This window comes from Lagopus muta, chromosome 7, assembly GCF_023343835.1.
Source record: "Lagopus muta isolate bLagMut1 chromosome 7, bLagMut1 primary, whole genome shotgun sequence".
In the NCBI taxonomy this organism is placed as follows: Eukaryota; Metazoa; Chordata; class Aves; order Galliformes; family Phasianidae; genus Lagopus; species Lagopus muta.
Genome location: NC_064439.1, coordinates 10,571,222 through 10,596,857, shown reverse-complemented (window position 1 = coordinate 10,596,857; position 25,636 = coordinate 10,571,222). Strand labels below are relative to the sequence as shown.

Below are 25,636 nucleotides of genomic sequence, written 5' to 3'. Positions count from 1 at the left end.
TATGGCCCTGTCTACTATTTCCTCTTTCCTTCAGTGCACTGCCCATAGTCTGTTTATAGTATCTTAAGAACTTGTCAGTGCTTTTTTCAAAATAAAATACTAGCCTGACAAAAATTGAATTATTAAAGATACCACTGAAAGCACATGCTTGCAACAGAGTGAGCAAAGGACAAGAAAAACACAGCTAAAAGGCAGATGCAGGGCCCTTTCCAGCATGACTATTCTGTAACTGCAACATTCAGTTTTCAGCTGAAGAGACATTCTAAGCAGCAAGGCTTAAATACAGATAAAAACCACTCAAATGCTGAGCAGGAATGAAATTGTGTGAACCCACTCTTAAAAATGCTCCTCCCAGAGGCTGGGACCCCACCTGCAGTGGGAAGAGGACATACACCCCCAGCTCTGCAGGAAGCTGCCCACAGCCCATTCCCCCTCCAGCCTTGGCTGACAGCTGCCTTCTCACAACTAAGGCTCTTTCCACCTGATTTTGGTACTTTTTCATTAGTACTTGGTCACAGAAGCTGCTTCCCATTAGCTCACCCGCTTATTGATATTCAGTGCTACCCCCAAGTTTAGCCCTGGAGAGATCAAACCATAACCCAGCACACTGTACAGAAACAGGGCACCAGTTTGAAAGGTCAGATCCCCATAAGGATATGATTTGATTCTTCCATTTTGTTTATAACAGAATTATTGGGGTTTTTATACATATATTTGGATGAATTCAGTCACCCAAATCACATAACAGACTTGCTGAGGACTACAACAGCACCCTTAAAGGCCATCTAGTCCATACATCCTGCAGTGAACAGGAACACCCACAGCTCAATCAGGTGCTCAGAGTCCAGTCCAGCCTGACCTTGAGTGTCACCATGTGCCATGACTTCTGCACTGGTTGGAAAACTTTTGCAAGAGGAGCAATGAGAATCTGAAAGAATGCGTTTACTCACTCATCAGTAAGCAGCTGTATCTGGAGCTGACAGAACACAGCTCCAGTTTTCTAGTAGTACAATCCAAGGAGCTTTAACTCAAGAGGGAAAATCATCTTTCTAGCTTTCATATATTTCATTGAACCATGCATTTATGCTCAAGAGCTTCTCAGTACATTAATTTGGTAACAACATAAAATTCACACAAAATTAGGGAATGGTTTTCAAAAATAGGTACCTGAAGTGCCTTATTCCATACTGAGGTATGCGAGTATGATTTTCCATACCACTAAGCACCCCCAGCCTGCACAGAGGGCGATGGGTGCCCAACAGTCAATGAGTTGCACTGCTGAACAGCAGCATCCCACTTGCTGACAGCCTTCCAGCGAAGGTACTTGCACAGGCTTCATAAAATGCAAAAGTCCAAAACAACATGCCCTGCAATTATCCACGCTGAGAAACAATCTTAATCATGATATCATCACTGTTTCGTCTATCCTTAAACTGCCACTGAAAAGTTTTGCTTTCCCTTCATTTCTCCCCCTCCTCCCTAATGCTTTAATCCTCCCCTTCAAGTTTTATCATCCTATCAACACGAATATAGCAGTTGTTGTTCAGTGTGTCAGACTGTCAGATCTTTTCCCTTACGTTTAGGAATACTCTCCTTAGTACATATTCAGCAATTGCAGCTTCAGAGGACAGGTTGTTCCACCAAAAGATGCTGGTTTGGTTTTGGACACACAAGGCTGCAAAGTTTTAGATAAGGTTTAAAAACGAAAGGAAAATAAAAATCAGGTTTCTATCTCTACCCACATTAAGCACTTGGGAAAAAAAATAGTAACTAAAAATATTTAATACTAAAGGTACAATTTCAGAACATGACCTTGATGAAGCCGACCTGTTGTACTCCTTTCCATCAGCTAACAGTTTTGATGTAGGCACAAAACACCATGTTTCCTGAAGACTGACTCTATTCTTAGGTGTGTATTTAGTCTAAAAGCCATTGAGGAAAACTGAAATCAGAAATTTGAAACCAAGAACGATCTTTTTAATCACTTGGATTTGCAATGGAGTGTGTCAAGCTTTGTCATCTAAGCGAGAATGTGAAGGAAGAGCTGGTTTCATCTTTCCCAGAACAAAGGTAATTACTGGAAATAGAGCAGTAACTCCCTGATGCAATCTATCCATGGAAATGCCTCTATTTTGGCTTGGTTGAAAAGACTCTTATCACTTCAAATTAAATTGAGATAAACAGAATTAAGGCAAGCGTTCATTTTGGTCTGGAATCATGCTTAAGCTTAAAATGCAGAATATGTTTCTTTGTAAACTAGCCACATGTTTCTTTGGAACATGTGACATAGAACAGCATTTCTTTTTTTTTTTTTTCCCCCCAAACCAATTGTTCATGCAAATAGGAAGAGATTTCCACTCCAAGAATGGTTCCTAACAAGACACATCATGCTGTCATACCTCAAGTTGGTAGGACAGAGCTTGTTTGCACGTAACATTTGTGACCCTGCACTGCAATCCATCAGCTACTCGAGTAATCACAGCACCATTAAAACACTTGAAGTAGAAAACTGAAATTAAAATAGTGTTTTATATAACTGAGTTTTTCCTGAAACCAAAGATATTGAAAACAACAACCTATTGTTATGAACACTGAAAAGATCTTTAACACCTAGCAGTACCCATTCTAAGCTCTGGATGCCTGTGTTTCCAGCAAGCTCAGTCCCTGCCCTTCTCTTTCCACTGGAAGCAGGTGGAACTGTGCAGTCATCAGCAGCTGATAACGACACCTTGAGAAGCACCAGGTCACCTTATTAATTAGCTTTGCTGTCATTCCACAGGCATCTGATAGCTAGAAAACCTGTTTCCATTTTCAGTATATTTCAAGACAAAACTTCTCTACTTACAGCTCCCTTCTTTCATACATGGACACTTAGGAATGTCCTTCCTAAATGTTCCTATTTAGGAAGAAGTATGAATGCTTAAATTCCTAATTCCATACATAGCACTAAGCCACTCTTAAAAACTTCAGAAAGCTGTACGAAGAGCCAAAGCTGCTAATTGAGGCACTTAGGTGAGGTAGCACTCCCACTCACCAGCCTCACCTCTTTGCTGCTGAGAAATGGACACTGATGAGCAGCAACCACAGGATGTTTGCAAAACTGCCCTCCTCCAGTATGCTGCCTCTCTCCAAGTCACTGGGACATTTTGACCAGGAGTTAAAGTTTGAATTAAACCAGATTTCTGGGTAAGCTCCTGCGATTACTTCTCAAAATTATGAGCCGTGAGAATTAGCAAAGGTAACACTACTACTTAAAAATTAAAATATCTCAAGGCTGATTAAGCTTTCAGGGATATACTTCTGTCTCATTGGAGCATTAAATAAAAATTCTGTGTCAGTCAAGAATAGAGCTGCAGTTCTCCTGCAGCTCTTCAAGTTAGAGTAGACATTCTACTGAAACCATTCATTTATGCATGCTACTTACTCACAGATTTATAAAAGAAATACATCTATGCTTCAGTGTATGCTCATCTTCAAATCCCATCAAGCCAAAGAATGAACAGAAATAGCCTTTGTAAAAATATTACCTGAGACATATGTATATTACCTAAGACAAGAGAAGATAGAAGTATCACAAGTTCAAATCAGTTGCCATAAGCTCCAATTTAAATCCCTCAATTAAAAGTTACTTAAATAAATAGAGTGCAATACTCTATCTCAATCCAGCCCCCAAGTCAGTTTTGTCACCTAGTAACTTTGGTCTTTTATTTCATCGCCATCAGCAACACTAAAAGTCATTTTCCAGAGGCCTAGAAATCTCAAGGTTCAAAATGTGGCACACTCAGATGTGTTCCGCGCTTGGGTACTGGCTGGCAACACGGCTCAAGCACCTGGAACCAGATGACATGGCCCACTGAAACAACAACCCTTTTCAACACTGCAAAGCTCTGTTTCAAAGGATATGGGTGCAACAAGCAAGCAATATTCAACCTACAGAAATAATGCTAGCAGCTTTTAGACCATTAAAAATATTGATTTATATAATACTGTGAAAAGTCACACGGAGACTTCAGTAATCTGCAAAACAAAACGTATTTACAAAATAGCTCATACAAAACCAAAGACAACAGTACAAATACCAAGACTGAGCACCTGCCTATGTCAGCATGACCAAGTGCATGCCCTACTTCAGGGGCTCACCTGGCCTTCTTCCTCAACTGCACTCATCATTGCACTGATAATTAACTTCTTGAGTAAGAGAGCAGAAAACGGATAGGAAAATCATTTGATTACTAATGAGATATTAATATTAACCTTAATGCAAAACAGAAGAAAAGTAACTTGCAAAAAAAAATGTTGAATGTTTTAATGCAGTTTTGAATCATAATGAAGAATAAGATTTTACATCTCTAAACAAATCAGCAGAATAATAAAAAGTGGTTCCACATAACTTATAAATTCTTTTTCCAAAAAGATGGTTTTCACAGATTTAGGCAACAAATAAGATGCTGCATTCCAGATCTTTCTGATTTAAAAGTACACAAAACTTGTGAAAACTGATGTGCATTATTTGAAAGACAAAAGCTTGATTTTGCCCAGTGATGAACATTCTGTGAAGTTCTGAATATTCTGCACAATACTGAAACTGTAACTGCAACTCTTCTCCATTTTATGAAATGTTGGACATTGTTCAATGCTGAAAAAGCTCTCTCTAGAATATCCAAACCTATGAAATGTTTCTCACGTGTTTAATCAGCGCAGTACTGTTCACTACCACTGCTCATGTGTGATTTGCTTCAAGGGAAGTGGAAACTGGGGTTTAATCTTCAGTACAGTATATAAAATTAAGTGAAGAGATAGTTCAAATCTAGTTGAGTATTCGCCTGCTCATAAGAACGTGGCTGTAGCACCTTGTTTGATATTTCTTCAAAAATGAACGCATGTAATTGTCCCATTCTGGTGCCAGAGGTCTGTTCCTCTGGTGATATAAAAAGTTTGCAGCAATGATTATCAAACCACATAGAGTCTCATGGTCCTGTATTACATCTGTATACTGGAGACATTTAAGCAGTCGATTCAGGCTAGCAGGACCAAAAGCAGTGACCCTCTCTCCCTCGCCACACATAACTGATGGTTGGGCCATCGCTCAAGATGTTACACGCAAGCTCTGCTACAGAAACTGCTTGTGCTGGCTGGAGAGAAACTTCTCTCTCAACTGAAAGAAAATGTGAGCCTTTTTCCTTAAAGAATAAAATCTGTCAACATCAAATGGCTTTAAAAATCCAGAAAAAAAATAAGTGAAAATAAATGCTGACACCATCTTTAACCCTTTTTATCAGGAGACTTAAAGCTCTGCAGCCACTTTCCTCAACTTCACTAGTTCTGGTATTTTAAGACTGCTTCAGTACAGTTCTGTATATAACTTCTACCTCAAGAAAAAAAACAGAAAAATACACTATGCAATTTAAGATGAAGCTACTATAATGGCTCATACTATAAAGATATTGGACTCATTTTCCATTACATACCTTGATCTTCCACAAAACCAATTCTAGGACTCTAGTTTCCCTGCAACTATTCAATCCCATCCCATCGCACTGCAACGCTTTTACACGTCAGCCAACAAGGAACCCAATTAACACATCAGCCCTGAACCGCGTTGTAGAGGACACGAGCACAGTTAGAGCTTCACATATTCCAAAGAATGAGATAAAAAGTTCCAATTACTTATCTAATGGCAGCCCAGCATAAACTTTCCCACTGTAACAGCACACTCTTAGCTCACCCTCACCCTTCATCTTCCAGTGTGATATGTCAAACAGTCAGGGGCAGGATCTCCCTCTAGCTAAAAAGAAGTGTCTGACTGAAGCAGCCTTCCTGTTCTTTTGAAGATGTCAGCTGCCATTTGCACTTACATAAATAAGCAGCAGTTGTGGTATAACACCGCACTGCCAGTGCAAAAAAGGCTGGGCACAGTGCAGAGCAAAAGCAGAGTAAGATCACTGGGGAGAAAGAAGGGAGGTCTACATTAATTATCCCGTGTACGACAGTATAAGGACTGCAACAGCCCCTTGCCACAGCTGAGAACACAAAGGTAACAGATGATGTTTACTTATCATATTGCTCCATTAGCCTTAAGTGTTAATTATGTTAAGAATCACATTAAGTATGATTGTCTTTCCTCTCATGTAAGTAAACAGTACTTCAGCCAGAGACCAAAAGTGCTTTTTCCAGGCTACAGAGAGATTCAGCGTATCTTGACCAACATTCACTTTTGAGGTAGTACTAATTTACTTTGTATTGCTGGCTCAAAAAAAAAAAAAAAAAGAAAAAAAAAAAAGAAAAAAGGAGAAAAAAAAAAAGAAAAAAAAAAAGAAGAAAAAAAAAGAAAAAAGGAGAAAAAAAAAAAAGAACGCATTTAAAGTGTACTCATTGTAGGTATAGGAAAAAAAAGACAAAAAAAAGATAAAATTATATCCTTTCTGGGCAGATCACCAAAAAGAAGCAATCCTTCTTACAAAGGTCAGCTCACATTCACTGGTAAAGTCAAACTTTCATAAATGGTTTATAACAATAGCTATAAACTAAAGTGCTTCAAAATTTGCTTGACTGGATCATAATATTCTGGATTTTTGCTAGTGTGAAATGCCATGAGATTTTTAGAATCACTTTATATAAGAAGGGCAGAATGAACATTTTCTTTTTTCCAAAGAAAAAGTACAAAAAGCTTTCAGAATACACCTTGCAGTCTATAATCACTACAAGTTGTTTATATTTTCCTTCTCAAGTCTACTATTTCTCCCATAACTGGACTGAAAATGGAGTGGCACTATACTGCAGCACTAAAAATAACTGTTCCAATTAGATGCAAACAGGAAAATGTTTACAATCATACAGCTAGTGAAATTCACACTTCATTTCAAACTTTTAGCCCTGCAGATTCTTTTCAACACAAGGCAGATATGTAGATCATGGAAAAATGTAACAGACTGCTATACACTCTCTACATTAACTACATCAGTTTCACATTTATGTCACAAATGTAATGCCCTACTGTTTATCTATCAAATGCTAAATAACTTATGAACACTTATGTGCTCTATGCAACAGTGAACATATTGACCAGTGGATGCCAAAATATAAAAGTTCATACACAGGACAAACTAATTTAAAAAAGAAAAATCACATTTTCTGTACAACTCATGCAAACTGTGCACAATGTGGTAACAAGAACAACATCTGCTGAAGTCTCCATTTAAGGAAGAGCTTTTAGACCAATAGCAGACTGGTATTCAGAGAAGTCTGCAGAAGTACAGCAGTCCACGGCAACATAAAATGCAAAAATTCTTCCAGCATTTCACTTTTCTTGTAACAAAGCAGGGATATTGATGTTCCAGCCAATAGCCTGACGATCAAATCCACAGGTGAAGAGGTTACATATTGGGTGATCTTCACTCCAGGCGGAGCAGCACACCATTCTTCTGTGGCCCTACAACAGATCAGGAGATGTCAGTATTACTTATAACGTTTTTGAAAGCTTCTGTGTCAACAAATTGGCAAGAGTCAAAATGGAAACTTGCTAATGCTCTACATTTTCATAAATAAATTTGTGAATCCTAAAGGTCATAGTTATTTTCATCTGCAAGGTAAAATCTTTCTGATAATGAGACTGCTTAATGCTGGCACTGGGTCAGGAAAAATACAGGAGCAAACAAACAGGAGTTCCAAAACTTGAGTTTTTCACAGTATGTCTGCTATCTAATTGGCATTTTATTTACAAAAGCAAACTGAATTTTGATTTCACCACTTTTGCTTATAAAAGCAACTTTAAAACTAGAAACAATTTGCTGGCAACAACTGTCTTATGAACCTGCAAGATGAAGTGTTGATTTTTCTTTCTGTCGATCGTGTTTGTAACTCAGAAAGGCTAACAGTACAGTGGGAGGAATGTCCTACTGAGCAAAAATAATGCCCTATGCATTGTTCAATAGCAACAAGAATACCCCAAGGAGGATTCTGACAAGCGCTCAAGTAAAACAAATAAATAAAAAAATCCTCCATTTCTGTTGTGTCAGCTTTAATGAATACTAAGGAAAAATAAAGAAAAAAAAAAAAACAAAAACCAAAAATCACAGTAACGAAGGTAAACAAGAGGTAAACACTTAACAGCTCTTCAAACCCTTTTGTACATTCTGCCAGCTGTATCTACATGCATCCATGATGTCCATAAAGCTTGAGCAATATAGGACAGTCAGATTCACACCAAGACATGAAAACACATTTAAAACGCTCAAACATTTTTTTTCTATTTCACAGAGAAGGCAGACATTACTACCATTTTCACAAGGGGAAAAACGCCATGAGACTCAGTTCAAACATCATTTCAAATGCCAATGAAAAAAATCTACAATACGTCACTTATTTGCATGCTGGTCATTTTCAGTTACAGTCTATATGTACAGATGAGTGTCTTTCAGCATTTCTTCAGCTTCTGCACTAAAGACATCAAACCCTATTTTTATCCTTGTATAAAGAGAAGAAGAGACATACTTTAAGGGTACAGGAACTCCATTACCTGTCTATTACTGCGAGGGAGGCGTGCTAATCGCACTCCTGACATGTCAAATAACCTAACCTGTCGGTTGTCGTGGGGAAGGGCAATGATTCTTTGGCCAACACATACATTAATCCTGTGCAGAAGAGAAAAAAAGGCGGGTTATGCATACAAGAGTGAGCCTGGCAAACAGAACTCGACAATGCAAGTTTAAGATCTCAAGAAGTGATACAGCTCAATTCCTCCTGGATAGAATCCACGCTAAAAGTAAAGTGTATTAAATTGTTAAGATAGTTCATTGTGCCAGATATTCTAACAGGCTTCACTTCTGCATCCAATATAAACATCTCAGAAAAGCAATGCATTGTATTTATTGAAAATGAATGCTGACTAAAATCTCTAGTTTATTAAACCACTTCAGACCTTTTTCAAAATCTCATAAATCTCACTACACAATTCTAATTGCAGTGACTAAAACTAAATTTCTCTTAATTAAGAAAATAATAATTTGAAGGTCTGCTTACCTATTTACTGCAGAATCCGTACGAATGGTAGCAATAGGAGACCTCATGTTTTTCAAATCCCAAACTTTTACAGTACGGTCATCACTACCAGAAACAACATTGTCTCCCACAGTGAAAACTGCAGATGTCACAGTGCTAAACAATTAAGAGTAAAAAAGAAAACTGTCAAGCCCTGAGGTTTGTTATTAAACTAGCAAGCGATTTAAAGTTTCTGTTCCTATGCTCCCATTAGAATGTACAGCTTGGTTTTCCCCTTCTCCTTCTGTGGAGAGTCAGTCTGGAGGCATTTCTCATATTCCATTTATCCTAATGGAACAGGAAATGCATAGCTCATTAAACCTTAATTCACTTTTGAAGTTCTGTATTAATGTGAACATCAGACACCTACAACTGAATCACTAGTACCCAATAAAAGACTTCCCCATGTGAGATTGTAACCAATGCTATTTTTAAATCCATCTAAACATGGTACTACACACAAGCACAGAGCTTCCAGAGTAACTCTGCTAGCAGCAGCTATCTCAATCTAATAATTTCAAATTCTGATTTTAATTCCTGTTTTACGAGTAGCTTAATTCTAAGTCAGGTAAGACACATGGCAAGTAGTAACATCATGAAGCATGAGCAGCCAGTCCTTTAAACGTCACTCACTATGGCTACAAATGGGCAGCAGCCAGAGAATGACTATCAAGAACCTTTCTATCAATAGAAACACAAACTACTCCTTCCAGGAACCATATTTTATGTACTTTTATGTATATGTAATTGTTAAATATTAATTCTATTCACATACACAAAGGATTTTATTACATTTGGATTTTATACTTTCCAAGAACAGCATACTGCTGAGCTCAACTGAAAAATTCTCATGACTTCTTTCCTACATCTTTTACCTATTATTTCATAGTAAGCAATTAACACTTTTGTACTGTTTTCAGTTAAATACTATGCAGATTCTCAAATGAAAACCAATTATTTTCTGTGCTCAGAGCGCACTAGCAAAGCATTTTTGTCTGCGCCTAAAATCATTAGGGAGGCTTCTCAACTCTGTTTCTACAGAACTGATTTAATGACCTATCTTGTAACTGGGGTCACGCATATCAATTTCTTAGAATTTAGTAATTTTAATTTAAGTTGTCAGTCGTTACTGTCACTTTGGTTGTTCTGCAGAAATTTGAATTCATGTCCTATCCAAACTGCTGATTGAAATTAGCATTAGCCAGGTCACAATGGACCAGTTTATGTGAGCCTCTTAATTTAAATTGACACCAAATTAAGTTTTAATTAGGATGAAGGTCCACTTTACTCATGACACCAAGCTTCCTAATGCATTATTAGAGTGCAGCTAAGCTATCAGAGAGATGCTTATAACAAGAATCAAGAGGTCTTCACCTAATCTTCTGGAATTCATGAACCAAAAGACAAAAAGCCAAAAGATACATGAAGGCCACAGCAGATGAATCTTTCAAGAGGCACTTTTGCATTTGGGAAGATAATTCATTCACACAATCAAATTAATGCAGACTAGAGTTTGAGTGTTCTTTGCACACAACTTGATTTCCGCTTGCCTAACCTACACAAATCTTACTAATTTTCTTCATTTATTTCCTCACCAGTTCTTCACAGAAGCTGCAAAACACCTAAAAAAAAAAATGCTTCACACCTCCATATTGCTGCAGCACATTGAAATAAGGTTTAGAACTTTCACACTATTAAATCTGTACACTTTACACACACTGTGAGCCCTCCTTATACATGACAGTATGAGGAATTCAAGTCATGAAAAGGCTCCACGTGAGTGAATACACACACAGTATTTTAGTATTCTGCTACCAACACACAGATATGATCTGTTCTCCCATCATACATTTTATTCCAATTATAGCTGGAATATGTTCTGAAACTGCCTTAAAATAACCCTCCAATTTTGGATGCTTTTTTCCACAACTTTAAACAGTTTTCCAGCTTCTTTGATCTCATATTGGTTCTCCTTTATCGCTTATCACTGTCAAACATAGTTAAGTCTTTTTGACCACATAAAGTTCTCTTTCTTAGATTTATCATCTTTCAAATGAAAACAGTCAAAGCCATTGCCATGCAAACAGAATGTCAGTCCTAGATTAGCTCAATCCTTCCTGCTCCTGTCAAAAGAAAATGATTTTCAAAATAAAACAAAATCTTCATCTGTACTACTTTCAGTTTAACTATTCATACAGATGCTACAGGGCGCATGAGGAGAAAGTCTGTAAAACAGAAGAGCTGTGAAAATCCCCCTGTAGCACTCTGATGACTGGGTAAAGGATAGAAAGGCAAAAGAAAGTCCTGGAGCTGTTGGAGCAGGTCTAGAGGAGGGCCACAAAGATGATCAGAGGGCTGGAGCACCTCAACTCCTCTGTGAGGACAGGCTGAGAGAGCTGGGGCTCTTCAGCCTGGAGAAGAGAAGGCCTGGGGGACTCATAGCAGCCTTCCAGTACCTGAAGGGGGTCTACAGGAAAGCTGGGGAGGGACTTTTGGTAACAGCATGTAGTGACAGGACGTGGGGAAATGGTTTTAAACTGGAAGAGTTTAATATCTAGTCTGATTTAGACTAGATATTAGGAAGAAATTCTTTACTGTGAGGGTGGTGAGACACTGGAACGGGTTGCCCAGAGAGGTTGTGGATGTCCACTCCATGGAAGCATTCATGGCGAGGCTGGATTGGGCTTTGAGCAACCTGGTCTGCTGGGAGGTGTCCCTGTCTATAGCAGGGGGTTGGAACTAGGTGATCTTAATGGTCCCTTCCAAACCAAACCACTCTATGATTCTATGAAAAGGAAGACTGCCTTGCATTTTTCCACGACACCTTGACAAGTGTGTTTAGTAGTCTTCATCCACTGACTACCATCCCAAAATTCATCTCTGAAAGGCACTGCTGACTGGGATATGCACTGTTTGCAAGCACAAGTGACTACAGAAATAGCCTTTCTTGTTAAAAGCTCAGAAATCAAAGACTAGATGTAAAAGCCCTACTTACTGCAAAATAGCAACAAGAAAGCCTACTTCCTGAGTAGCAAGCAAAGGAAAGTCTGTGATGGGAAGAAATAAGTTGACAGAGCAGCCAATACACCAAAAACCTTTCGGTATTGCCTCCCTGACTCCACTCGCATCAAAACATTAAAAGACATCGATCTGCATTTTCACTTGGCCATTTTTACTTTCCATCATTAGTAATCTTCAGTTTGTTCTAACTAAACTTAAACCTGTGGTTAACATGTCCTTGGCTACATTAATAAAAAGTGTCAACAAAAGATCATCAACCCTTGTTAAGGGAATGCTAGAAGACATTAGGTTTTTAATAAATCAAACAGATGACAGGTATCGTAGGACAGTGGAAAAAAAAAAAAACTGGCAAAAAAGAAGCAGTCTTATGACACTTCAAACCATGGGTCCCAGGAGGAGTTTGGTGTGCTACAACTATTCTCCAGAAAAGCTTCAGCCTCTGCCAAACCCCAGCAAAACTCATTTATCTTGTCGTAGGGAGCAGCCGAGCGTGTACTTCCAGCTGACAGCGCGGCACTTCCTCACCACACACCACTGCCCGGCCTCGAACATTCTGCTCCCTCCGTGGGTCTCAATCAACAGAAATACTGTAGTGCTAGCACTCCTCATTAGGCCGAACAGCTGTCTCCCCAGTCATACTGAGACACAAAACTGTTTTGCATAACAATCTGCTGAAATTTCACACACAGGGAGAAAAAAAAGTGATGTTGAAAATGTTGGACCATGAAATGCTGATGCAGAACACTTACTGGCAATGCATCAAAAAAAAAAAAAAGTGAACACTTCTGTTTCCATTTTGATTTGCAACCCATACTGGGATTTGCAGTTGAATACTTGGAGAAAACATGCTTTCCTGGCAGCAGAACTAGCGGGCACATGGACTAAGTTCATGAGTGCTAACAGGCATGAGGGACTAAATTCTGGAGGAAATGAACTAAGAGAGCTTTCAGATAAATATGTACACTAAATCATAGTTAAAAAACAACATTTAAGTGTTCAAATATGGGTCTTACATTGTAAGTGGTAACATTCAGGAACTAAACCTGAAGAAAGATGTATATTCTATTAGGGGAATAAAGAGCATCCTTACACAAAGCAGCCCACAGCCTGAGGGGAAGCCAGGAACTGGGTTTAAAACCCACAGTTATGGACAATAGATGCCAGCCAAAGGGACTGCTGCCCTGGACACGTAAATACCCTGTGAGGAACACACCAATACCTCCACATCTGAGTGCACAGTTAGGTTTTAGGAGTGCTAAAGGACCTCAATGCCCAGAAGACATAAGCATACAATTCCCTAAGTCTGTTTCTGAGTTTATCTCCCAATATGAGCAGAGCTTTTTCCTCCAACTTGAGAAAGGCTAAGAACAAGCTATGAAAAAGTAACATAGAAAAGGTGGGAGTTGAGAGACTGTTGTTAGCACTGAAATGTCATTTTCTAGCAACTAAATCAACAATGCCTATTCCAGAGACATGTGCTTCATGATACCCAAGAGAAAACAACAAATATCTCCTTTTCTTTCTAGCTTTCTTAAAATAATAAAATGATGCAGTACTGAAAACCAATCAGCAGCTTTTATGAGAATTACTCAATGGCAAGTTAGCAAATTAGTTATGGTGCCTTTAAAATCAATTTCATTACCTTTAGGATGGAATAAAAAAGGTTCATTTATCCCTGCAGTATTGCTGCATACATTATGTAAGCTTTAGAACAACAAAACACTATAAAGTGTTAGACTCCACTGAATAGGATACAAAGAAAAGGTCTTTGGCCACACTCTTATGTGGGTCAATTAAAAAATATATATATACACACACACACACAGAGCACTTTTTAGAGCATGCATTTATAAACAGAGTTTAGATTGGCTCTGGGCAGCCTTGTCTAGTGAGCCTGGTGACCCTGCACATGGCAGGGGATTGAAAGTAGATGATCATCGTGCTCATTTTCAACCCAAGCCATTCTATGATTCTCCAGGATTTACTGCCCACATCTTTTTTTGAAGTGACTGCAATGCCTAACATGAAGGGCATTCAAAATTTGTATGTTACATATCCAATCCCCTAACATAAAACGTGTAATGGATTTTCTTATTTTAGCTTTTAACTTCAATTCCTTACTCTTCTAGCTTAAAGAGGGCATGCCACTGGTTATACAGCAGAGAACTGGCTAAGGTAAGATCAGTCACTTAAAACTTTTAAGTAGTATTTCCTGTAGGAAAACATCCTTGCAACTGATTTTCACCACAATCCTATGCACATTTCTTTTATAGGGCACAGCAATTAAAAGTTATTAGCTTTTCATTATTTTCTTAAAATAAAGATGAAAAAGTATTTCAAAAACAGAAGCAGTCTAATTTTCCTCATTAAAAAAGTTACAGAACCTAATATCAACTCCATAACCTCATATTTTAATGCCTTCCCCTCATAGTTTGACCACATATTATAAGTTGTAAGTTGACTACTACTAATCATTGTGTAGTAATTCAAGTCATGTTGCCTTTATATGAACATGGCAGTGACAGCCCAATGAAACAATTTTTAGGAAACAGAACAAGGCAGTACCACTAAAGTAACAGAAGAATTATGTAGTTAGTCAGAAAGGTTTGGGAGAAAGCTGAGAAAAAGTCTGCACTTCCTACAGAAGCTGAACTCATGGGGAATGATTAGGAGCAGTAGAAAAAATGGGAGGTAAAGTATCACTGATGGCAGGAACAGCTAAGGTAGGAACAGGAATATCTCCAGAGGAACCAATCTTTAAACTGGTTGAGCTCCACTGAGAGCAGCAAATTGGTGACATTTTGTTGGTCATAGGAAGCCTGTAAATACTTCCTTCTCACTGCACAGATTTTAGTCAAAGATGCAGAACTTGTATGTAAAACAGCATGCAGTTACACATTCATTTCACTAAGTAAGACACATCAGAGAGAATGAGAATTAAATCTTGAGGAACAAAGAATCAGGGAAAGCCTGCTGACCTTAGCAAACCCGAGTGCCCATGAAAATAAAAGAACTATTAGTATCTAAAGAAATCCATTTTGAAATTAATTCCAAATTCACTAAATATCAGAATTCAGCCCAGCATTCTAATGAAATCACTACTCAAATATTTTTACATCTTTTTAATTCAGATTTTCCAGCAATCATAGGATTTACAAGATAAAAAGTTGAAGAGGCAAGACATATTTGCTCTTCACTAGCTTCAAAGTTCTCACAATAAACAGGAAGGGGAACGGCTGTTTACAAGGGTTGATAGAGATAGGACAAGGGGCAGTGGTCTTAAGCTGACACTAGGGAGGTTTAGGTTAGATATTAGGAGGAAGTTTTTCATTCAGAGAGTGGCGACACACTGGAACAGGCTGCCCAAGGAGGCTGTGGATGCCCCATCCCTGGAGGCATTCAAGGCCAGGCTGGATGTGGCTCCTGGCAGCCTGGTCTGCTGGTTGGCAACCTGCACATAGCAGGGGGTTGGAACTGGATGAGCATTGTGGTCCTTTTCAACCCAAGCCATTCTGTGGTTCTATGATCTAGCTGATGTACTGGAGCTTTCCATTCCTCTCCTAGAACCACACAATCTTAATGAAGGAAGGAGGAATGCAGTAGTCAGGAAGTCCTACAAGCCACCACCCATCGCAGCGCAGCACTGGGGCTGGAACTAAATGATTTCTGAGGGCCTTTCCAACCCAAGCCATTCTAGCATAATTTCTGGAAGGCTCTAACCTAGGAAGTCCATTCAGTCAATGTGGAACAAATGAGTGGATGGATAATGACATAAACATAAGCTTTTCCAAGGGTTCTGATAGACATCTCATAGATAGATAGGGATTAATAGTACTAGGAATAAAAGTTTGTTGTGGTGCACACACAAAATGCAGAGAAAAAGCATATTTAATTAAAAATTAGTATTATTGCCACACTAATTCATATTTTGAAACCTGTAGGAAATAACAAGTGAGGCAAACTGAAGGTGCATCAAACCTAAGATAAAATGTGATACAAGTTAGGAACTGAAACAGTCATATACAAGGAAAAGGTCAACAAAGTTTACAGATCTTCAAAAGACAACCTGAATGCCCTTTAGGGACTCAGCTGAATGCAGGCTTAAAGTACAGAAGTATTATTCAGGTACTGACTTGGCCTCTGGATTAGTAAATGCCAAAACATGTTGGAAAACATGCTTTGTTTATAAAAAAACTAATAAATGAAACCGTTATCATCACCTAAATATCTATTAATACAGAATGCAAAACTCTTTCATATTAAAAAGGCAAGATAAAATCCAGTTACCAGAAATTGAAGCTAGTCCAACTAGGAAAGCACAAAAAGTTTAACAGGGAGATTAAACACTGGAATGAGCAATGTACAGGATTTACCAAGGCCTAAGTTAAAATCATTATCACTAGAAGAGCCTCATCTGCAATCGGACAAGTCCACTACAACTAATTCAAAACATCAAAAGGCATCAGTGTAAGAAGGCCAGCACAGGGGTGACAGTCACAACAGGCTCCTTCTGCCTTTGCTGAAGAATGATTTATTTTCTTGGACTGTAGCAGAACTGTGACAGCAGTAAACTACAAGAAACAGCCCACTTTTAACAGTGAACAGTTATATGCTCAAATACCAAAATAACAGGTAATTCTTAGTCCATTTACTTTAAATGCAAACAGTCCCTCATCACTGGCATACACACTTATTTTGAGAGCACATCACTGTATAGTACAAGGCAATGCACAGTAATTGTTTATCATTTTTTTAAGCCAATTAGCTTTATAAAATCATACTCAGCATGTAAGTCTCTTAGCCTCTCAACATCAGTATCATTGCATTATATCTCTAATAAATCATGTGCCATTTTGACTAAATCTTAAATCTGATTCATTACAGCTACTAAGGAAGGAATTTGAAATTACACTATCCACCTATGCCTTTAATAAGCAAACAGACACAAAGTATAAAATGGCAGTGAAAAAAAGCAAATCTCATCAGGTTTGAAACCTTGGTTTTCTGTCTAATTTCCAAAGCTAAAAATTGCTCTTGGAACCAGGAATCATGTGCCTGATGCAAAGTTTAAGAGACAAAAGTGGTAGGGTGGTCAGCTATCACCCGACTTCAGAGGCTGGAGCTCTGAGCCTCTTTTTGAGGGAAGTTTTTTGGAAGCAGTGAGCTGGAGCTATGGACACCCAGTCTGGCAGTCATGGCAGAGCTGTGGTGCCATCTGCTGACAGGTCTGCTGCCTCTGCTCACAGGCTCCACAGACACTGAAGTACTTAGTAAAAACTGTTTTTCCTCTTCAGATTCACATTTTAGTTCCAGTGCATTGAGAAGCACTCACGCCCAACGCAAGCATTTTACAGCATCCAAGAGAGAAGCCAGCTGCAGTATCAAGTGCAGCACAAAGGAATGAAACTTCTGAACCACCGTGCATTGCTAGGATTTGATGATGGTTTGGATCTCAGATCAGTACCAAAAGGCAGGAACAATCTTAACTGTATGTGTGAAAAAATCTGATTTTCAGAGAAAACTCCTAACTGTTCTCTTTGAAATGTTACATAGCACTACTTCGTTTTCAAGCCAGCAGCCATAGCTTACAGTGTGATATTATTTATACATTATATCTAGATAAAATTTATAATTAAAGGTGATTTAAGGTATGAGGATAGTTAGTTGATTTGTGTGTGTGTGTGTGTGTTAGTTATGCTCGTAGATTAGGGGTAATACAGTTGATCAGACATTTTCTCTGCTTGTCACAATACATGAAATAAATCACCACACTGCAGAACAGTTAAGGACAGATGGGACCTCGGAGAGGTCACAGGGCAGCTTGGGTTGGAAGGAACCTTAAAGATCATCGAGTTCCAAACCCTGCTGTGGGCAGAGTCACCACCCACCAGCTCAGGCTGCCCAGGGCTGCATCCAGCCTGGCCTTAAACACCTCCAGGGATGGGGTAGCCTATTCCACTGCCTCACCACCCTCTGAATAAAGAATTTCCTCCTTGCACCTATCTAAATCTCCCCTCTTTCAGTTTAAAGCCATTCTCCCTTGTCCTATCATCTATCAGATGATGTAAATAGTCAGTCCCCCACCTGCTTGTAAGTTCTCTTCAAGTACTGAAAGGCCACAGCGAGGTCTCTTGTCCAAACTAAACAAGCCCAGTTCCTTCAACCTTGCTTCACAAGAGAGGAGCCCCTCTAGTCACCAGTACGGCCCTCCTCTGGACCCACTCCAACAGCTCTGTATCGCTCTGCATCTTTTTTACATTGGGAGCCCAGTGTTCCAGATGCGGCCTCACAGGTGCAGAGCAGAGGGGAGCAACTACTTCTCTTGCCCTGCTGGCCACTCCTCTTGTGGTGCAGCTGAGGACACATTTGACTTTCTGGGCTGCAAGCACACGCTGCTGCCTCATGTACAGCTTTTTGTCCACAGCTCATCTGGTCTGTGAAAACAGGTCTTACAGTGTGGAAAGTTAACTTTGTACCTCAAAAAGAGAATATAAACAGTTTTGCTCATATTAGCAACCAAGTACATTTATAACTTGTAAAAAATAAAAATATTAAAAAGAAATTGAAGAAATTGTCACTTACTCTGTGTGGCCCTGAAAGACATTCACAGAATGGATAGAAGGATCTCTGAAATCCCACAGGCGGAAGGTTGTATCACGTGAGGACGTCACCACAAGACGCTGGGTGGGATGGGTACAACAGTGTGTTAGCTCTTGGTCATGCCCTATAATCACAGATGAGAACATATAAGGTAGTGAAAACAAGACTTTTCATTTCCACACGTGCTTAGAATGGAATGCTGATAGCCTCTTTTAAACAATCAGTAAAAGTGTACTAATTATTTTAAACTCTGATGCTACTTGTTGATGCGAAGTTTAGAACTATACTTAAAACCAAAAAAGTGCTACTCATTTCACATGATGATTAAGAAACTGCTGCTACTTAATATGCCATAAAGACAACAGAAATACTTTGCAAGAATGAAAATTTGGCTATATTCAGTTTAAAACAACTGTTCTGTTGGCTCTATCGCATGCTTGAAAGAACACAAAGTCATGCTCTGTGAATTTACAAGGTTGGAATTTTAGAAACCACTGCAACACCAAGCAGCAATGTAAGTTGCTCACCATATTCACACCATACTTCAGAGATACAACTTTCACAATAAGGGATCCCCATAAAAATAAACCACCAATTATACCTTTTTTGAGTGAAGAAATACCTGTAAGAGAATGGACTAATTCAGAAGTCTCTACATCATACAGGTTCGCTGTCCTATCCCACGAAGCTGTCACTGCTTGCTTCCCCCCAACAAGCCAATCAGCTGCTATGACCACTCCTTGATGACTTTTGAGTGAAGTTAACGGAGCTCTAACAGTGGGACAATCGCTAGAACCATCTCCATCTCCATCTGGTTCATCTTTATCTGAGAACTCAAATTCATCTTCTCCAGACACTTGCTATAAAATTCAAGAGGAAAAAAGAATGAAAACAAATGGAAAAGAATGCCTCTAAGTTACATTTTACAGTGTAAATGCTTCCAACTCCATGTAACATGAATGTGGGTAGTGAATTCTGCAGAACCTCGTCTATTTAAGTGCCTACTTCAAAATCATAGTTGAAGGGAAAAGACAGTTGAATTAAATGAATTTTTAATAACTTCTTCATTTTAAAATCTCTACTGAACTGTTTAAATATCTGTCCAACATATAGTCTGGCAAGCCTCTTCTGTAATTCCTCTCCCTATATTACCCATGAGTTTCATTCCCATGCATATTATCAAGAGACTTTTCCCTTTAAATTTTTAAAGGCACCAGTCTTAATCTTTGGGAAGACAACCATTTAGAGTCGTGTTTTTATCTGTTAGAATCAATATCTTGACATTGCCTTTTGGTCTTTAAATAACGTATCCTGTATGTAAACTGGATACGAAAGAAAAGCATTGATCTTTGAACCCCACATTACTCACGCAAGACAAACGCACTCCTTTCACTATTTTTGGATGGGAAAAGGTAACATTTGCACTGCTCTTTCAAAATAAAAATTCCAAATCAACTCATCTGAATCAAGCATTTGCCATGCAGAAATCTACCCACACATTTCATACCACATGGCCACCTCTTGCCCCTACTTCATTTACTGAGAAGCTCATGCTACAAACTACATCTGTCTTCACAATTCAGTAAGGCTGATTTGAAGCTACATACAGCATTTGACAGCCAGAAAATGTTGTCCACAGGCTTTTTTTTTTTTTTTCTTCCAGTCAGCAATATCCAGACAGTGTGATTAATGCTGGCAAAGGTCAATTAGAGATCATATTAAATATACGGTTCAGAAAATGCCAAAGATACACACTTTATCATCAACTTTGAATTCATAGCAACTATAGTTTATTCAAATACCTCAGTGAGGTATGTGACAAAAACTTAAGAAGTTCAGAAATAATTTTATTATTATTTATGATTTTAATTAGTTGTTATGAAAAACTGCACTTGCCACTTCATTTACTTATACTTTATATGCTTATTACCTTAATTGACTTTTTTTCAAGGTACTTGGGCATTGTAGTTTCTTCAGAAACATGAAAGGAATTACTTTTTAAGATACAGAAATATACATATTCAAATAAAACCTTAAACCCCCACCTTCTGCAATCCTGAAATCACGTAATTTTTAATTATGTATAAATGCAATGCTCAGTACTACCATAACACCCACATCCAATGAAATTGCTGTGCAATTAGTTTAGTTGCAGCAAGTTGATTGCTTACATTGCAGTCTGCAGTTGGCTGAGGTGTAGGCAACTGTACTATGTATCTCCAGATGTGAGCTGTCTGGTCTCCAGATGCTGCAACGGGAAAAGAAAGCAAAAAAAGAAATGGAGGGGGAGAGAGAAAGGGAGCACTGATTAAATGAGAGTATTTCCATGAACAATCAAAACAAGCTTTCATGTTACATATTTGGCAATACTGTTTGCATGGCATCTTTTTAAACAGACACTGTTACAACCTTTTTGGTAAGCAAGTCTCAACATTAATGAAATGGTTACTTCCCTGACTTCAACACAGATGAGAACAAAACTCATGTAAAAATTTCATTAGCTACCAAATTGATCATTGCTGCAGTGAAAATATCCACTTAAATCCTGCAAATCAGATCACTAATTTCACTGCTTTTCTAATAAACTGGATTTGAAGAAAGTATTTTATACATCAAGCACCATCTTTCATATGCTATTTCCCAAATATGCTGAAGTTCCTCTTCATTCAATGATTTCATCTACTAAATGTTTCTAGCCCATTTTTTATGAGAAAGCCAAAACAGCAGGAGTGAAACTATTCAGCCTTTACATTAAGCAACTCAGCTTAACTGGTACCAGTTCACAGCTCAGTAGTTGATTTCAGGATCTACTGTTTTTGAAAGAGATTTATCCATTACTAACCAAGATTTTCTTTGCTATGGACAAAACAAACATGTTTCTAATACTCAGGAGCAGCACTGAGAGTCCTACATTGAGGTGAAAAGCAGTTTGTTATGCATGTGCACAGGCTTGGCACATAAACCATAAAAAATGCGTTTAAAAAATTTCTTATGTAAAAGACCAAGAAGGGTAGAAGACAGCTCATTAACTCTGAATGATTTCTGGGACAGCAAGTCAGCTTACATAATATTGTTTATGGTACTCCAACACTGACTACAGGTAGCACATGTAAACAGGAAAATCTAAGCAGTCACACCTCTTTAATCCTAAGCGTGCTGCAGCATTTGCTGGGCTGCACAGTCCACAGCATTAAACACATGAGATCACCTGCAAACTCAAATTTGTACTGAATGTTGACTCTCTGTCCTGAAAACATCCTTACACTACCATTTGTGTTTTCATTTTTTCTTGTGCATATTCAGTAACATTCTTTTACTTTACTTCCAGAAACATTGAGTAATTCAAAAGTATTAAGATGTACGATTCCAAGTGACCAAGCACAAATGTCAGTATGGCATGATAAACATAGATAGAATGATGTAGGTCTGATTTCTTATTCCTTAAAAAATAACGATAATTTAATCAACAGTGGTACTGACAAAGTAGAAGAGGCCCCTACAACACCAAAAAGACAGTAGGAAATGACACACTTATTTTTCCAAAATGATTAAATAGACACTAAATGAAAAACCCATACCTGTAAGAGCCACTTGCTCAGTTGGATGAAACTTTATTGAGTTTACTGCAAAAAACAAAGCAGAGCTTTAAGCTAGTGTACTAAAAGAATTACTTCACAATGTTTTATCATTACAAGCATTGAAACATCAAGAAGTCTTCAGTTTTAATTGACTTTTTGTAGGATTGCAACCCCTTAGTTAAGAGAAACCAAAATATTGGAGCACATAAGCCTATGCAGTATCAACAAAGCAGTCGTAGAATGACTTAGGTTGGAAAGGTCCTTCGAGATTTAGTTTCAGAAAGTCAATCACAGATACCACAATATACATTTTCTAGCAAATTATTTCCTGAACCTACTACAAGTGTTTCATGTTAAAGAGGACAAACAAACTACATTCAAGCAATTGTGTGCAAGCTGATTGGAAATAATGCTCTAGATTTCCATAAGGTGAATTTAATTATTCGTAACTATTCCTAACCTAATCATTAAACTTCCTCATTGTTGCTAAAGACTGCAAGAACAAATGCCTAAAGATCCAATGCAAATAACAAATTAGATTTCAGTCCTGCAACTACATGTAATTGAAGCACGATTGTTTTAAAATACAGCCCTGCAAGAATTCTGTCAGCCTACAAAGCTGCTCTTCATTTTTTATTTCAATGAATAAGATTTAATTACATTACTACGCATTTTTAATTGCTAAACCCATAAGCTTCACTTCAACAGTTGGAGAAAGAACTTAAAAATCATTTGTGTTCATCATTTAAGTAAAATATGCCTATGCTCTCAGGAGAATGTTGAAATTTGCTTAGTATTGAGTTGAAAAAGATACTCATTGTTCACACTAAATCACCTCAATAGCGTAATAACTGCTGACATCCAACATTTCAAATCAACTGTCACACATAAGCAAGTGAACAAAGTTTTACTAAATGGAAGCTACATAAACTAGAATGTAACACTTCTTTTTTCCTTTGGTTTGAACAGTTTACACACATCTATTTAAACATAGTTTAGAGCCTTTCGTTGATTTCATCATTATCCAAGTAGCAATTGATAAAAAAAGAAAAAAAAAAAAAAAAAAATCAAGAAAAAAAACCCACCAGTGGTTGGAGTTTTTAAACCACATAGGTGGTGTTCCCTAGGGCTCAATTTCAGGACCAGTTCTCTTCAGTGTTTTAATCAATCACCTCGACACAGCAGTTGAGTGCACGCTAAGTAAGTTTATGTATGATAATTAAGAGAAGCCACTGATTCCCTTGAGGGTTGAGAGGTTTTACAGAGACGTCTTATTAGATGGGCAACCATCAATCATATGAAAAATTTAACAAGAACAAATGCCAGATTCTGCACCTAGACCAATGCAATCCTGGAAGTATATATAAACTAGGGGACAGCTGGCTCGGCTTTGGATCAGAATGAGCCAACAATGTGCCCTGTCAGCCAGAAGAGCCAACTGTATCCCAGAATGAACAGAATAGCTAACTGGTCAGAAGTAATTGTCCTTCTATATTCAGCACTGACGTGGCCTCACCTCAAGTACTGCATGCAGTTTCAGGCTTCACAATACAAGAATATAAAAATAATAGAAATGCCCTTCTTTGGATGGTGAAAGGACTTGAGGATATGACTTATGAGAAGCTGAGGTACTTGTTTGTTCATCCTGGAAGAGAACAAGGGGTGACCTCATTGCTGTCTATAATTCCCTCACGGGGCATGAGTGGAGTGGGAAGTGCCTATTATCTCTCTGTAGAGAGGCTACAGGATGAAAAGGAATTGCTTAAAGCTGTGTCAGGGAAAGTTCAGATTGGGAACTGGGAAATAAACTTTTTCACCAAGAGCACCAAGAGTCAAACACTGGACCAGGCTCATTGAAGTAGTGGTGACAGACCCAAGTCTGTTGGTATTCAAGAAGCATTTAGACAACACTCTTAAGTGCGTGGTTTAACTCTTCTTGTAATTGTGTCCATAAATTTCTGAATATGTTTTTGTTTATTCATTCAGACTTTACAGAACTATCTTAATACTCCTCTCTAAAAAAAAAAAAAAAAAAGAATCACATTAGAAGATATTCCCTGTAAGAAGACTGATGGAATTTTACAATTAATTTGCTAATGGTATTGGCAAACCACGAAGTCAAACCACAGTAAACTTTTTTGCAGGTGTACAAAAGGCACTTCCCCCTCCCAAAACCACTGTTTCCAGTTTTCACAACATGCTCCCATCTTACCTGATCCAACATGCCCTACATACTTGACAAGGCACTTCCCTGTTTCTATGCTCCACAGCAAAGCAGTATGATCTATAAAGATTGAAAAGTAGCAGTAAATATTTGTTACAAACATAGTTTTCACTTTTACTTCTGATTCAACAAGCAAGTTAACTTGGACTGTAAGGCACACCAAAGGAAATAAACTTCAAATCCAGAAAAGGCCTCTTGATCATTATCTTACACATATATTTGAAAAACGTTCCTATCATTACAACTTAACACATCTCTCAAAAGAAGTAAATGGAGCTACCCCAGTCAGAACGATTTTGCGTAAGTACAGAAAGGCAAATTCTATTTGTGGTATTTTTCCTAACTTGAGTATATACTTATGCATAATGTTCTGAATGAGACTAAGAAACACAAAGAGTTCAGAGATGAAAATCCCAATGAGTCACTAGGAACAAAAGTTCTATGCACAAACTATTTACTTTATGCCTAGAAGTCTCAAATGCCTGAGTCTGCCAAACACTACAAAAACTTACTTAAAAAGGACTCCAAATGTCACTACTTTACCCACCCACAACCTCAAGTGAATTATTAACACAAGTATTTTTTAACCAAGGAAAATTTTAATCCTGAATTGGAGAACGGCTGTTTCCAAGTTCAATCAGTACAAAGACAAAATGTGCCTCTCAGTGGGCATATAAAAATGGTTACAGTTCAGTTTATGGAGCAAAAAAGGTTTCTGGTCCATAGTATTTGTGTATGGTAAGTGTCTTCAATTTCTATTTCCTCTTCAAAAGACTGACAACTCAAACTGACCAACTCTAACTGATTATTATTTATTTCCTAAAATTGTTGCAAACACACAAGCCTCTAGACTCATTTTTGGATCATCACAGGTACTACTGAATAAGTCAGTAAATGTTTCCTTTCTTCAGAGGACAGTGAGAAATCTAGTTAGATGCTTAACAACTGACAAAATAAGGTTTTTAGCTGCCTCTAGATCCTTAAGCAACAGCCCAAAGAACTTGAGTACACAAGAATATGCAAGCTATGATCCCATGTCAGCTGTTCTTATAATGCTAAGTAACACTGCTAGAGAATCTTACAGGGATCTCTGAATACAGGAGTACAGCACTGTGTGCAAGACACCTCTTCAAGCAAGCAGCTCCAAGAGCCTTCCATTTACACCATCCAACAAGCT

The 25,636-nt window shown here is 38.1% G+C and overlaps 1 protein-coding gene across 3 annotated transcripts in view; it reads right to left on the bottom strand.

Annotated features, from left to right (window-relative positions):
* Positions 1-2,297: 2,297 nt before the first annotated feature.
* Positions 2,298-25,636, bottom strand: part of WDR37 (WD repeat domain 37) — a 40,688-nt gene continuing 17,349 nt past the window's right edge. For all 3 annotated transcript variants that reach the window (XM_048950588.1, XM_048950586.1, XM_048950589.1), the window contains 8 exons: positions 24,448-24,519; positions 22,236-22,280; positions 20,829-20,905; positions 19,280-19,517; positions 18,640-18,781; positions 9,019-9,153; positions 8,516-8,630; positions 2,298-7,429 (listed from right to left, as the gene is read on the bottom strand). In XM_048950588.1, coding sequence (XP_048806545.1) covers positions 7,298-7,429; positions 8,516-8,630; positions 9,019-9,153; positions 18,640-18,781; positions 19,280-19,517; positions 20,829-20,905; positions 22,236-22,280; positions 24,448-24,519 — 956 coding nt within the window. In that variant the 3' untranslated portion in view covers positions 2,298-7,297. The remainder of the gene's footprint in view (positions 7,430-8,515; positions 8,631-9,018; positions 9,154-18,639; positions 18,782-19,279; positions 19,518-20,828; positions 20,906-22,235; positions 22,281-24,447; positions 24,520-25,636) is intronic.